The following is a 15,964-nucleotide window of genomic DNA, read 5'->3' as shown; positions in this document are numbered from 1 at the left end:
CTAACCTATCTTCCTCTATATAAATAAATAACAAAACAACTGTTGTTTATGTGGCTTGTGGAGGTGGTATTGAACTATAATTTATATTTTGCCTTAATTGTTGATTTATAAAGATAATTTTCCTTTTTTAAAGTAGAATATCTAGGTACGTATAAATTATTTCAACTTGATATAGGCGCTGTTGCCAATATGTGACTTAGAAACAAATCCCTTTAAAAATTAAAACCCAACATTTGAAACATCAATTTGAATACTTTTCGAAATGAATTTGAAACACTCATAAATGAAACTCAACTTTATTTTGTTCAAACTACAGCATTTGCTGTAATAACCCAAATTGAGGAACATTCCCCATTATCCATGACTCTAGCGCATAAATCAGGCTGAATTCATTTATTTATATATTTGTATCCAAACAGACCGACTGATCTAATTACATGGATAAATATACATATTAATAATATTACAAATAATTTATATTAATTTACAAGAGATACACGTGAAAAATAAAAGTAAAAATAAAAGTGAACTTAACACTTTGATTTTTTACAATATTAGTTTCAATTTAACAAATGAGAAAATTTAATTTAGTAGTAATTATAATAAGTTAGCATCAAGGTGATAAATTCATAATGTGTTTGATTATAATGTTTCTAAAAATATTTTGAGTTATTGACCAATCCAGATCCATGAGTGTGTTATAATAAATTCCTAGTCGACACATGTTTGTAAGAGGAGCTCTAGTAGTTCTATGTAAAACAGGGATATTAAATGTAACAGAAGAGCGCATTCTCCTTGGAGGCGCATTTAATCGCAGTAAAGAAAGTAACCTTGGTAAATTAGTTTTATTATTAATAATCTTTAACAAAAACAGTCAAATGTTTGGCACTCTTCGGTCTTCCAAGGATAGAATTTTGAATTCATGTCTAAGATGGGTAGTTCTAGCTACATTATAATCTGGATATTGATGATGCTTTTTATGATATAGGTATCTTAGAAATTTGATTTGAATTTTTTCTAGCAAGAATAATGTAGTCTGGTATTCTCCATGCCAAAGTATTGCACCAAATTTTAGTTTCGGCCTTACTAAACTATAATACAAAATTTTAAGGGAATGTACATTGGTCAAATTAAATGATTGTCTAATTAAACAACCTAAAAATCGGTTTTCAGACTTAGCTATATTTTTAAAATATGTAGAAAAGGACAGAAAACGGTCATAAGTAATTCCCAAATCCTTTACCTCAGAACACCGATTTAGGGCCTCTTCATTAATTCTGTACTCGAACATAACAGGTATTTTCAATCACTTAATAGACAAAATACTACATTTTGCAACATCAATGAAGAGAACAAACAGAAAGGGCTCCAGATTAGAGCCCGGGGAACTTCGAAGTTGGCCTCAAATTTACCCGATGTATTGCCATTATATTTTACTATTTAGTATCTGTGTTGCAAATAACTTCTTATCAGTTTGAGAAGATTATATAACAGCCCAAACTTACTCAATTTACTTATTAGTCAGTGGGCTATGGTTGAAGACTGGCAGTAAACAAATCTAAAGCAAATGAACTTTAAACATTCAAACCAGTCTCGATATACCTACACAGTAGGTTCAATGGACTGACGCCTATCAGAAAACAACTACTCCCCTGGCTAATACCACGAAGGGCGTTGGATTATATCCGACAGGCGTCAGTGCAGAGAACAAAGCGTTCTCAAAGAAATACGGACCAATGATGCCGCCAGCCTAAAATCCACACCAAACAATGACATTTTCGGGATTCGTTGGACGCTCTTGAATCTCATATGGAATGGTATCGTCCCAAATTAGACATGTTTGTTTGTTCACGAACCCATAGAGAAATGGGCCTCATCGTTGATGATGATTTTTCGATAAAATTAGAGTCAGTTGCCAACTGATTCAGAGCTCATCCAGCGAACACACGTCGATGTCTATGGTCTTTTACCTTCAGTTCCTGAATCAGTTAAATTTTGTACGTGAGCAGACCCAAGTCACGACGCAAAATTCGCTAAGTTGTGGTCTGCGAAAAGCCAAATCCATGGAGATTTGGTAAAACATACTGAATGAATGGCAACAAGATGGCTGTTATCAATTGTCAAAGTTCGGAAGCTGTTGTAAACTGAAATATCAAAATCACCAATTGAATTTCACTAGTTTGGACTTCCATTGTCTACTATATAAAATGATTTGAAATCCCTGAAACAAGTAAAAAAGAATAATTGAAAATGAATAGCTGAAAATAACAATTATATCAAGCAAAAATAAACTGAAATGAAATAATAGTGAAATAACCTACAAGTAAAAATATAATAATTGAATAAATAAAAATAAAGGAATGAAAAAAGAAAATAATAAAAAGTGTAGAGATTCCAAGTCACGTTAGTTCACGACGTTTCGATTGTTGGTATCTACAATCGTCTTCGGGTGATGACTGGACTGATTCCTCCGAGAGATGACTATTTATAAGTCGTTGAAATACTTTCACTTATCCCTGCTTTCCATTTTCCGCTTCACTGATTCCGTGAGAGATGACCGTTTTGGCGGGAGTTGGCCATTTTTCGTTTGATGATGGGTTTCCATATCTTGCGTATTTCTACGCTGGCCTGGCTGAATACGTTGTTGGACAACATGTATGCGGCTTTCTTGAATTTTCTCCTAAACCAATGTTCCTCTCTGTGCAAGATTTCAGCTTGGGACCACTCGATGTTGTGTTGATGGGTCCAAACATGGTCTGCTATTCCTGATTTGCTGGTTTCCCCTCGCTGTGTGTGCTTCTTGTGCTCGGCAATGCGAACATTCAATGGCCTCTTAGTTTCACCAATATAGGATTTTCCGCACTCAGAGGGTATCCGGTAAATGCAATTCTTGGAATCGCAGTCCGCGTTTGGGGGCCTGGTTTTCGTGAGGCTGCTACGGATAGTGTTACCGGATCTGAAACAGGTTCTGATATTGTACTTGGAACCAATTCTTCTTATCCTCTCCGATAATCCTCTGATGTAGGGAAGTGCAAGCACTGGTTGTGACGGCTTCTCTTCCTTGCGAGGCTCCTGCTGTCTTTTAGCCAAAGTCTTTTCTACCATCGCTTTGGAGAATCCATTCCGCTGAAGATCATTTTTGATGATGTCTAGTTCCTTCTCGAGACCTTCCTTTGTATTACAGAGCCCAAAAGCACGGTCTAATAGAGTCTTGATGATTCCTCTTTTTGTCGATTGATGGTGGTTGGATTCGTGGTTCAGATACTGTCCCGTATGAGTGGGTATTCGATATACAGATGTTTCCCACTTAGTGTCGGTCCTCTTCACCACTTTTTTACTTGTTTCAGGGATTTCAAATCATTTTATATAGTAGACAATGGAAGTCATGAAACATTGTCAATCACCATCAAACAAAATCACCAATCATTTTTCAATTATTTTGAGATTCTGATATTATACAATACTAGCTGTTCCCCTCTTTTTTTACTCGCGTTACCGTGGGAACCTACCCGAGATGTTATTCCAGGTCATGTTCTATCTATATACCAACTCACATTTGGTATTCATTTGGCATTCTTTTTGCTGATGCTATTCAATATTGTATAAGTGGGTACCTATTGATTGACTGACTTTCTTAAATTAACGTACAGCTGAAGCTACTGAACCTTGAAATATACAGGTAGGTTATTTGTATAAAGTAAATAAGCGTCAAGAAAGGGAATCAGAAATTTCAACCCTCAATGTGGAAAAATAGGAGTTTCAAAATTGTATTGAATTTAGTACGGGTTAATAAAAAAAATATTGTAACTATTTGTTTATTCTACGTGGGCTAAGCCGTGAGCAACAACTAGTCTCACAATAAATTGTGTCAGTCATTCGCTCAAGGAGGGGTAATTCCACTATATCCTTTCACATTTTCTCCAGGATTACTACAGTTATTGGTAGATCATAACATTCGTAACCTTTGGGAATTACCTCACCAACTCCTGAATAATTCAATCATAGGAATATAATTCCGAGCGCATGGTGTCTCTGCTTCATTGTTCTTTTGTCCCGCTCAACTCAACAATCATGTTTCATCGTCGACGAATGCAACAAAATAACATGTAGTCTTGTCGGGAAAGAAAGGATTCCGCTTTCCACTTCTCCATCATTATACAAAAAAATTTGGAAACCTTCCAAAGAAACGAAGAAAGCAATCAAATATACCTACCCCTTTCAATTTAAACAAGATTTCTATGGCTGGGATTGAATCAAATGAGAGAATGAATGTCATTACGTACTGGCATCGATGATTAAACTCATTCGTGACATCAAATCATAATTTTATAAATGAATCGAGTAGTTCAAATTCTATATTTGTATCTGTAGAGTAGGGAGGGTATGTGTGAGCCCACATCACTTAGGCCACATGTGACCCATTGTACATCCTCCCGAGGAGTTGTTCTCCTAGGTCATCATCCATCCTGTCCTTTCCAGGAAGGTGGGCAGGTCACTAAGAGACATCTCACTAAGAGACATCTCCTTTATATTGGCAGGTGTAGGCCAAGACTCGCCGAACACACGCTCTCTTTGGCAACCTTGAGGTGTCTCACGGTGGGGTTCGCGAGGCCACTTGTGCACGGATGTACACAAGTGAGGGAGCTTTCATGCAGCCGGTTCCTTGTCTTTAATCTCAGACGGAGATCTTGGTGCCGCCGCAGGAAGTGCCGTTGCTTTTGGAGATGGAGTGGGGAAGGAGGAGGATGCACTTATAGTTGCTTCCACTCCTACCTCCTTCGCTCTCTTTCTCCTTTTGGCCTCGACGCCGCAAATGCGCTTTCGCCTTGGCCTATGTATTACATCACGAGGTGATCTGCTATTTCCATCCTCATTCCAGGCGGTAAATTGGGGTGGACATTTCTGTCCACCCCAAGGGAAGAGTTGGTCACCTCTGGCAGAGCCCCGCATTACCAGTGGGCCCAGTTCCCCAAGGGGATCGTTCGTAACTGCATATCACCCTGCGGCATTCAGCTGTCTGCACGATTTCTTACACCTCAGCTTGGGTAGGCTGCCCAACTAGCAATTTCGTATTTTGTAATAGTTGCGAAAACGTTTCGTAGGAACAAATTATAAAACTGTATTTCTTTCAGAAATGTTTTCTATGTGTTTATAAAACAGCTGTAAATGGGAACTTGGCACCTTTTTATAAGACATTATAGTCTTCATCAATATTTTGTAAGGCCTTTTACAAATACTACAAAACAGTTTTATGAACATTTCGGCAGTTATTATAAAATTTGTCTAATACTCCTAAAAAGTGGTTTTGTAAAGATGTTATAAAATATAATACAGCCGAAAACGATAACGATAAAATAAAAAAGTGTAAAAATGTTTTCATTAAGGCGCAAGAAGTAATTTTGTATTGTATAATAGATATTTCACCAACTGAAAACTAACAAATTGAAGCCATTTTAATATTTCGCTTTTGCACTTATAAGTACTGTTAAAAACATTGTTTGTGTTTCCAAGATTGATATTTTTACGGCAAATGAAATTTTATTGACAAATATATACCCTATTATCAGCAAAATTTGAACGCGCCACTCATTTATAAATGTTTCTGGAAAAATTATTAATTATATAAAAATTCACTCTATCGACGTGTTAATTTTCTAGTAGCAAACTCAATTCCGTTTGTTCTGAATGATATAAGGTTATAATATCTATGTACTTTTCAGTTGTAAATGTGCGGTATTTCATATTTGCAACTCATCTAATTTCAGTATTCCAGATTGCAAACATTTAAAATGACGTCGTTCTATAAAATAATTTGGTATCAGTAGCAAGCATTTCAACGTATTTTAGCTACTATGTTACCCCTATAAAACTGTTAAGAAACACTTAGTTCTAGTAGTGATGGTATTGCGGCAGAGTCTGACTACTTTTAAAGCTATAGGTTCATACAAAAGTGCTTGTATGAATAAAGGATTTTTCACATATAGTATGAATAAATATTATCTAATGGTCCTTCTAAATTGTGCGTTTTTCCACCTTCTGGCAACAAATGATCCTCTTCGTTGGACTCTAGTTCTAATAACCAATTATCCCTCACCTCATTATTCGTTGCCATTCCTTCGTCACTTGAATAATCGAGATCAACACTATGTTTTCAACACAAATGATTGTTTCTTTTTCATATTCTAATAAACTGGTACTTACCATAGTAGAAATACTTTCATCTATTGACATTGGGTTTAACTCAATATTGTTTTTTGATTCTTTTTGAATATTAACGACATAAATATTCCTATCACTGCACAGCATATTTTTCTAGCACATTTTCAGTCTACGTCTAAACGAATCACTTTTCTTAATTTTTTTCCAATGACCAATATTACACGACATTATTATAGACATAGTTATTGGGACGCTAGTCAAACTGACATATTATATTATTAATTACATGACATTTAAAATCAGCGTCAGCTGGTTGTTCTTAAATGCTGCATTTTATTCTTGGTGGCAGCAAATATACCGGGTGTCCCACATTTTATGTGACAGGCAATATCTGGTTTGTTGAAGGAGATACACAAAAATGTTTCATACAAAAGTTTTAGGAGTTCATGAGAGCTATATTTTGATATAATTTTTAAATATACAGGGTGTTTGGTGTAGGTGCTACAGACCAAAATTCCATTTTTTAAAATAGAACGCCTTGTATATCATTACATATTCAGATGCTACGTTAAATTCTGATATCATTTCATGTTTGGTTTTTGAAATTCGGTTACGGCGTTGTTGAGTTATTGCTTAAAATGTAAAGTCTTGAGAACGACTATTATTTTTAAAAATATCTCATACAATTATTCTCTCTGCATCAGATCACATGAAAATTAGTCAAAGTTTTGGGTGTTCGAAGTAATGGTTTTAATTTTGAGTTGTGGAATTCAGTCAGGAATCATTTTGAATATGAAACAATTGCGGTATATTCGCGAAAGCAATTTGATTTTAGAACAGTTATATTAGTGTTTTGGAATTGTAGTAAATACATCATACTATAAAATAGTTGGGAAATTATCATTAAAGTAACAATATGGCAATGAAAATAAAATGTTGTTTGAAAGCATTCTGATGAAATAATTTCATCAAAGATACAAAAAATAGTTATACAATAAGCTTGAAAATGTTTTATGACTATCATAAAAATCTTGCAGATAAGTGCTATAAAACTGCTACAAAACAATTTACTTACAGGAAAATAAGTTTTATAACTTAATTGTAAAAACATTTGTGAGATAATTTCGTGACTATTTTATAACGATTTTTCAATTTCATTTCATAAACGTTTCTATGACAAATTTATAAAACACTTTAATTGCCTACAACTGTATTGTGTTCAAGGCTCTTCTAATATAATCAATTAGCATTTCGGAAGTAATTATAAAATACCAATAAAATAAAACTGTTGAAGAACCATAAAATTATAAAACAACTTTGCTGGTTGGATGGTCCACGATGATATGTTTTGCAAAGGCTTTTGGGGAGTTTCAGTTCTCCTCACCCTACTTATTTCTGCCACTGACCAGGAGTCCGGCGACCCCGTCCGTAAGACCACATTGGCTTCCCGGACAGGGTCTCCAGTCCCCTGTCCGTTCCCCTATCCGCCACCTGGAGACGCGCCCGATAGATAGCCCAACCCACGGGGAGTAGTTCATCTTATAATGTTATCCAAATTTGGTACTGAAGAGGCGCTAAGGCAAGTGTCTTATTCCGAAACATCGGAGGTTTGCCATCGAGTATGACAGTGTTCTATATGAGTGAAATTTCACCTGTTTCATAATATACTATATTGTGTAGCAATCCTGTCTATGATATCTGATTCAATTCCATAACGAATGTTTGGAGAACAAACTGAATAACTGTACGTGTTTTTTGTATAATTCAGTGTTCATTCAAAAGTAGTTGTTATGGAAGAGCTTTTCCTCCAGTTTGTGTCTGAAAGTTACTTCATTGCATGATATACACATCTTTGTAGAGTTAATTTCAAAATTAATTGCTTTCTTCCTCTCTTTGGAAGATTCCCACTTTTTTTTTCTTTAAAGATGGAGAAGAAGAAAACCAAAACGTTCTTTTCTCTTTTTAAATTTTTTCTCTGACTCACCGATCCATTATAGTTTTTGGGATATCTGTGAACACTGAACACCTATTCCAGTCTCATTTTTAGGCATAATACCGAATAAAATAAGGCCTGGCTTATCTCATATTTTGCTTTATCTCGACTTTAAAAGTTTTTTCAATATGTTTACCGGTCGATTCTGAACAAGATTGAGGAGCCAACATTGATGGCAACTTGAACAACTTGAACTCGTCGTTTTATAGCCGTTAGCCGTTATATTAGCAGCGCTATTCGTCACGTAAATGTACCGTCCAGAAAATTAAATTATACTTAAAAACATTGGCGGAACTAGGGGGGTTTAGGGTAGGCTTAGCCTCCTCCTAGAGCAACGGTTAGCCCGCGCGAAAAAATGCTTACTAGCACATACTAATACTAACTCATAACACATATCTACAAAGCCTGTTACAGCAAAAACAAAAAATCAGTAAAAGCGACAAAACAAGTTCTGGGCAGCCGACATCAAGATTTCCGTAAGTACCGGTCTCTTCTATAGATAAATAAAATGACTGCATATCCTAATAATTTTAGTACCGAGAATTACTTTATATGGTTTGATTATTAGAGGTTGTTAGCACATATAACACCAGTCTACAGCAAAAAAAGATATCTGGGTATTTTCAACCGATTTCTATGTGCACCTAATGTTCTGAAAACTAAATAAATACTCATAAAAGTCCAGAATTTCAGGATATTTTGCAAAACACAAAACTGTATTGTGAAAAAAGGGTTTTTTTGGGCTAACTTGAAGTCATAAGTAAATAGCTTCAATTTTATTTTCAGAATTGTTTTTGAATGTATACAGGCCATGAAAAGAGATTGCCGTTGGCCTCCGAGGCAGCTTAACGTTGACGAAAAAAACTTTGGTACCTTCTCATAAAGTTCTTCTTCTACCACCCCTTCACATAAAGCTGGGGTTGAAGAAGCAATTTATGAAGTCAACTCCAAGATTTGTAAATTATTTCACATAGTCAACATCAAAGTTTCCAGACCTCTCGGAGGCAAAGTTGAAGAAAGGTGTTTTTGTTGGACCACATATTAGAGGTCTTATGGCTTATCCACAATTCATCACAACCATGACGGATTCTCAAAGAGAAGAGTGGATGGCCTTCAAAGAGGTCATAGGGAAATTGTTAGGCAATAAAAATGACCCTAACTACATACAAATCGTCAAAAGAATGTTGAAAGCATTTCAAACTTCGATTGAAAAATGAGTTTGAAAGTACATTTTCTTCCTATGTTTTTTACCACTTTTATTTGTAACTAACGTTACTGCAGTTTCGTACATATAGGACGAGTGCTTTTCAGTGCTGAAGTACGTAAATCTCCTGGAGATGATGGTATATTTCCAGCTCTTCTTCAAAACGGAATGGAAATAATTTTACCTATTCTCTTGAAATTGTATAGAGCTAGCCTGGCGTGGAACTATATACCACCCAGTTGGTTAGCAGCAAGGGTGGAACATATCTCTAGAGTGGATCGGAAAGGCCCACACCCTAAATCGATACAACCAATCAGCCTTACATCCTTCCTGTTGAAAGGACTTGAGAGGATACTGGACAGACACATCAGGAGGGTGTCATTATATGCATCACCCCAGTATGCTTATCAAACCGGCAAATCAACAGATTCAGCATTAAACAACCTTGTAGAGAAAATGTCCCAATCCCGTGTTAAGGAAATTGCTGATGCTGCATATCTGGCTAGGAAAGGCATAGAATCGACCATAACTGGCTGGATCTATGCCATGCTGGCAAATAGAACTGCAACTACGACTCTTCAAGGCGTGGCCATTAGGTTCAGAGTCACTAGAGGCTGCCCTCAAGGTGGGGTACTATCTTCTCTTCTGTGGTCGCTCCTGATGCCCTCGACAGAAGAAAAGTAGATCTGCAAGCTTATGCAGATGACCTTGTCATCTTGGCAAGGCCCCCGTCGGGAAGAGTAGCTTGTAATATCCTCCAAAACACGATGGACGTTGTTCACAGTAGGTGCCTGTCAACTCCAGCAAAACTGTGATAATCCCCTTCACTAGGAGGAGAAAATTTGACGATCTAATGCCAATGGTGGGGTCATTCCATTTGGAACGGAGGTGAAATAACTTAGTATTGTCCTTGATTAAAAACTCACCTGGAACGCTTACTTGGAAAAAGTTTTACACAAAGCCAGACTGTCTGTATGAATTAGTGGTGAAATTTGGGGTTTAGGTCCCAAACAAATCCATTAGATTCATGTGATGATTCTCAAACCAATGATCACTTGTAGTGCCATTGTCTGGTGGCCGAAAGCAGGTGTTTTCAGTCGCAGACCCAGGCCATACTGGCATGGAAGGCAAAGAGGCTGCTGAGCCCCTTGCAAAGGAGGGTGCTGCAAGCAGCTTCATCGGACCAGAACCTGTCATTGGCAACGCTTTAGGCATTGCCAAACAACGATTGAACACCTGGATGGCAAGAAGATTTATGGACTTCTGGCAAAATATCGAGGATTGGCTCACTCCAAGGCGTTTATTCACCCTTCAAATGAATGGGATGAACTACGATGTTTTTGGATAGCCCATGAATGATTATGTATTCAAGTCTGATGTGAAACTTCCACTTGAAAGTTTGTAGTGCATTTTTGAATTCGTTATAATGGATTTTTCATGTAGTATCTCGGTCAGTTCTATAATATCCTTGAATGTTTGTTTGGCAAAAATAATATCAAGGATGCGATTTGGGACCATCAAAAAATCAGAACATTTTCCCTTTCTCCCATAGTTCAAATAGGGGTAGTCTATTCTATCTTGACTTCTGAGGGATGTAACCCCCCTAGACTTTCATCCTAGTTACGCCAATGCTCAAAAAGATTCTGAGAACAGGTTTGGCAGTAAATTTCAGCTGTGATACCAACCAAAGTCTGTCAGATTCCGATTCAACATGAACGATCTGTACATATACATCACTTGTTTTAAGAATGGATTTCATCTTACCATACTTTGGTCACAATATGACGATATGTTTTGCGTCTAACCACTCTCCAACTAGTTCACTGATAATATTTTTTTACCAGTGTGAGGTTTTCATTCTTCTGAAATATAATTTGATGAATTTTGTGAAATTAAAATAATTCTCTACTTGGATTTTTGTGCGAGACCTTCTCGAAGGAGTTGACCATCACTTAATACGTGCATAGACAATTGAACGAATTTTACGCAGAGAGTAACTAATTCCTCCCTTACCATAAACAGCATATAATTCCCTTCAACTACAAGACTTAGTTAGAAAGAGTAATATTCTGTAGAGAAATGCTTAGAAAAATCATTCTTTTCAATTTGTTTTGAGGCGTACATAAATATTCAACATGCATTGTTGGTTAGTACAAAACCGATATCAATAAGAAATTTTATTTGATGCTGCATGCTGTGCATTAAAACTAATCTTAATTTTTTTTTGGAAATATTGTTCCTAACTTGCATTATATATTTTTCTGTGTTTTGGACGGTTTCCGAGTGTTACCATGGTCTTCTTTGGTTACAATCTCCAAACGTTTCAACTACAACTGCAGCAGTCGTCTTCAGTGGCGTGGCCGTCGATACGTCGAGAAGAGTAGGTACCGTTTGGTATCATTGGAATCAAGCTTCGAAGGGTGAATAAACGCTTTGGAGTGAGCCAGTCCTGGAATATTCTCCCAGAAGTCCATAAATCTTCTTGCCATCCAGATGTTGTTTGGCAAAGCCTAAAGCGATGCCAATGACAGGTTCTGGTCCGATGAATCTTCTTAGTTACAGCGGCTGTGAAATCCTAAGCTTAGTTTCACATAAGTCACCACTTTGGTGCTCAACCCATAACCTATTTTTTATAAAAACATTTATAGTAGTAATCTAGAGTTGTTTCATTCAATCAATTTTTGGTATATCTCCGCAGTGATGAGAGTTGGGATCATTATAAATTGTTTTTAAGAGTGTAGGTATTGTTATATCGATTTGGCACTATTCAGTGAATGTGAACCGTATTTTACATCATATGTAACTCAATTGAACTACTTTTTCCCAGATTGTGATGGTGATTAAATTGTGACTGAGAAGGTTAGCGACGTGTTTTGGTGTTCCTAGCACAAGTATAAACGCCCTGAGAGAAAGACTCTTGCCAACCGACTACCATCTTTTCAAGCACTTCGATAACTTTCTCACCGGTAGAACCTTCGCCAATCAGTACCAGGCAAAAACGGTATTCGTCAACTTCGTCGAACCCCAGTATAATTTTTATGCTGACGTAATCAATCGACTTGTGTTACGTTGACAGAAGTGCATTGACACAAAAGGTGCTCATATCGAATAAACTGAATAAATATTCAGTGCGATATTACAGTTTAAAGTAGACTCAAAAAAACGGATGAAACTTTTGAAACAACCCAATATTACCAATCTTCAAAGAACAGTAATTTGTAAAAATTAAACAAGCTCTGATATTTTCTGGAAACTGTAACATTTTCACAAGCATACTGCAACGCTCCTTGCATTTTTCACAAAAGATTTTTGTTACAAAAACAAGGTTTTTTTGTGAAAATCATAAAAATGAACTCTCATCAGAAATAAACTCCTTTATCACCTCCTTCAGTTTTATGGCATATGAGTCACCCTGTACACTCCACTTTCCTGAGGTTGGCTTCCAATTACCCATCGTTGTTATGGATGAAATGTTAGGAGTTAATCTCTCCATTGGACCACGGCTACCCAGTACGAATAACCAAAGTTCGCATTTGACCTTTTGCTTTTGCTATTGAAATGGTGTTTACCTTTGTGGATTTCGATGGCTTTTCTTCATAGGCTGGTATGATGTGCAGATTTTGATAAAACTAAGGTGTTCATCCGTCCATGAAGAGGAACTCGGCTATGGACGTTGCTATGGACGTTGCTATGGACGAAATGTTCGGAGTGAATCTCTCCATTGGACCTCGGCTACCCAGTCCGAATACGCAAAGTTCGCATTTGACCTTTTGCTTTTGCTATTGAAATGGTGTTTGCCTTTGTGGAATTAAATGGCTTTCCTTCATAGGCTGATATGATGTGCAGATTTTGATAAAACTAAGGTGTTCATCCGGTACCGCCATAGTTGAGAAACTGGGCTATGGACGTTGCTATGGACAAAATGTTCGGAGTTAATCTCTCCGTTGGACCACGGCTACCCAGTCCGAATAAGCAAAGTTCACATTTGACCTTTTTCGGTACCGCCATAGCCAAGAAACTCGGCTATGGACGTTGCTATGGACGAAATGTTCGTAGTTGATCTCTTCGTTGGACCACGGCTACCCAGTCCGAATAAGCAAAGTTCACATTTGACCTTTTTCGGTACCGCCATAGCCGAGAAACTCGGCTATGGACGTTGCTATGGACAAAATGTTCGGAGTTAATCTCTCCGTTGGACCACGGCTACCCAGTCCGAATAAGCAAAGTTCACATTTGACCTTTTTCGGTACCGCCATAGCCGAGAAACTCGGCTATGGACGTTGCTATGGACAAAATGTTCGGAGTTAATCTCTCCGTTGGACCACGGCTACCCAGTCCGAATAAGCAAAGTTCATATTTGACCTTTTTCGGTACCGCCATAGCCGAGAAACTCGGCTATGGACGTTGCTATGGACGAAATGTTCGTAGTTGATCTCTTCGTTGGACCACGGCTACCCAGTCCGAATAAGCAAAGTTCGCATTTCACCTTTTGCTTTTGCTATTGAAATGGTGTTTGCCTCTGTGGACTTCGATGGCTTTCTTTCATGGGCAGGTATGATGTGCATATTTTGATAAAACTGAGGTGTACATCCGGTACCGCCATTGCCAAGGAACTCGGCTATGGACGTTGCTATGGACGAAATGTTCGTAGTTGATCTCTTCGTTGGACCACGGCTACCCAGTCCGAATAAGCAAAGTTCATATTTGACCTTTTTCGGTACCGCCATAGCCGAGAAACTCGGCTATGGACGTTGCTATGGACGAAATGTTCGTAGTTGATCTCTTCGTTGGACCACGGCTACCCAGTCCGAATAAGCAAAGTTCGCATTTCACCTTTTGCTTTTGCTATTGAAATGGTGTTTGCCTCTGTGGACTTCGATGGCTTTCTTTCATGGGCAGGTATGATGTGCATATTTTGATAAAACTGAGGTGTACATCCGGTACCGCCATAGCCAAGAAACTCGGCTATGGACGTTGCTATGGACGAAATGTTCGTAGTTGATCTCTTCGTTGGACCACGGCTACCCAGTCCGAATAAGCAAAGTTCACATTTGACCTTTTTCGGTACCGCCATAGCCGAGAAACTCGGCTATGGACGTTGCTATGGACAAAATGTTCGGAGTTAATCTCTCCGTTGGACCACCGCTCCCAGTCCGAATAAGCAAAGTTCATATTTGACCTTTTTCGGTACCGCCATAGCCGAGAAACTCGGCTATGGACGTTGCTATGGACGAAATGTTCGTAGTTGATCTCTTCGTTGGACCACGGCTACCCAGTCCGAATAAGCAAAGTTCGCATTTCACCTTTTGCTTTTGCTATTGAAATGGTGTTTGCCTCTGTGGACTTCGATGGCTTTCTTTCATGGGCAGGTATGATGTGCATATTTTGATAAAACTGAGGTGTACATCCGGTACCGCCATTGCCAAGGAACTCGGCTATGGACGTTGCTATGGACGAAATGTTCGGAGTGAATCTCTCCATTGGACCACGGCTACCCAGTCCGAATACGCAAAGTTCGCATTTGACCTTTTGCTTTTGCTATTGAAATGGTGTTTGCCTTTGAGGATTTAGATGGCTTTCCTTCATAGGCTGATATGATGTGCAGATTTTGATAAAACTAAGGTGTTCATCCGGTAGCGCCATAGTTGAGAAACTCGGCTATGGACGTTGTTATGGACGAAATGTTCGGAGTTAATCTCTCCATTGGACCATGTCTACCCAGTCCCAATAAGGAAAGTTCGCATTTGACCTTTTGCTATTGAAATGGTGTTTGCCTTTGTGGATTTAGATGGCTTTCCTTCATAGGCTGGTATGATGTGCAGATTTTGATAAAACTGAAGTGTTCATCCGGTACCGCCATAGCCGAGAAACTCGGCTATGGACGTTGTTATGGACGAAATTTTCGGAGTTAATCTCTCCATTAGACCACAGCTACCCAGTCCCAATAGAAAAAATCCCGAAAACTCCAGAAAAACGATAAATACAATGAAATCTGGTCGTGACCGCTTTACTCAGCTTAAACATTTTGACAGTCAAGTCTGCAGACGATAACATATTTATGAAAAAATACACACCACTTGAACATATTTTTCTGTGTGAAAGTTTTATTTAAAACGTGAAACTCTTCTTCAAAAGAGAAAATTGAAATAGTATTTCATATAACTTAAGATATTTGAACTGCCACTAGCTTTATCATTGAAATCAAAACAACTTCCACTATTTCAGGCTTACATGAACTACAAGAGAAAGAGCACTGTCGGATGGAGCATAGGCAACATATTTTTAGATTTCACAGGAGGCGCTTTAAGCATGTTGCAAATGATTGTTGACGCTTACAATTACGGTAAACCCTGTTATATTTTTTGATATGTGTTCACTTCACTGCTATTTATTTTTTCAGATGACTGGGTATCGATTTTTGGAGATCCAACCAAATTTGGACTTGGTTTGTTTTCTGTTGTATTCGATATCTTTTTCATTGTTCAACATTATATACTGTACAGGCATTCGAATTACGCAGAAAACTAATTGTTTTAATTTTTTTCAGTATTTATTTTTATATTTTTAACTTGTTCACTATTAAATGAATTTTTTTCTTATATACAGTT

General features: G+C 37.6%; 1 protein-coding gene across 3 annotated transcripts in view; it reads left to right on the top strand.

Moving 5' to 3' along the window:
* Positions 1-15,964, top strand: part of LOC111510698 (cystinosin) — a 69,320-nt gene extending 53,356 nt beyond the window's left edge. For all 3 annotated transcript variants that reach the window (XM_074180248.1, XM_074180249.1, XM_074180247.1), the window contains exons 8-9: positions 15,582-15,699; positions 15,757-15,964. In XM_074180248.1, coding sequence (XP_074036349.1) covers positions 15,582-15,699; positions 15,757-15,884 — 246 coding nt within the window. In that variant the 3' untranslated portion in view covers positions 15,885-15,964. The remainder of the gene's footprint in view (positions 1-15,581; positions 15,700-15,756) is intronic.

This window comes from Leptinotarsa decemlineata, unplaced genomic scaffold, assembly GCF_025532065.1.
Source record: "Leptinotarsa decemlineata unplaced genomic scaffold, Ldec_3_MD MMD2_tig00026294_RagTag_RagTag, whole genome shotgun sequence".
NCBI classification, from domain to species: Eukaryota; Metazoa; Arthropoda; class Insecta; order Coleoptera; family Chrysomelidae; genus Leptinotarsa; species Leptinotarsa decemlineata.
Note: the sequence above shows the minus strand (reverse complement) of the source record. Positions and strands in the feature narration are given on the sequence as shown.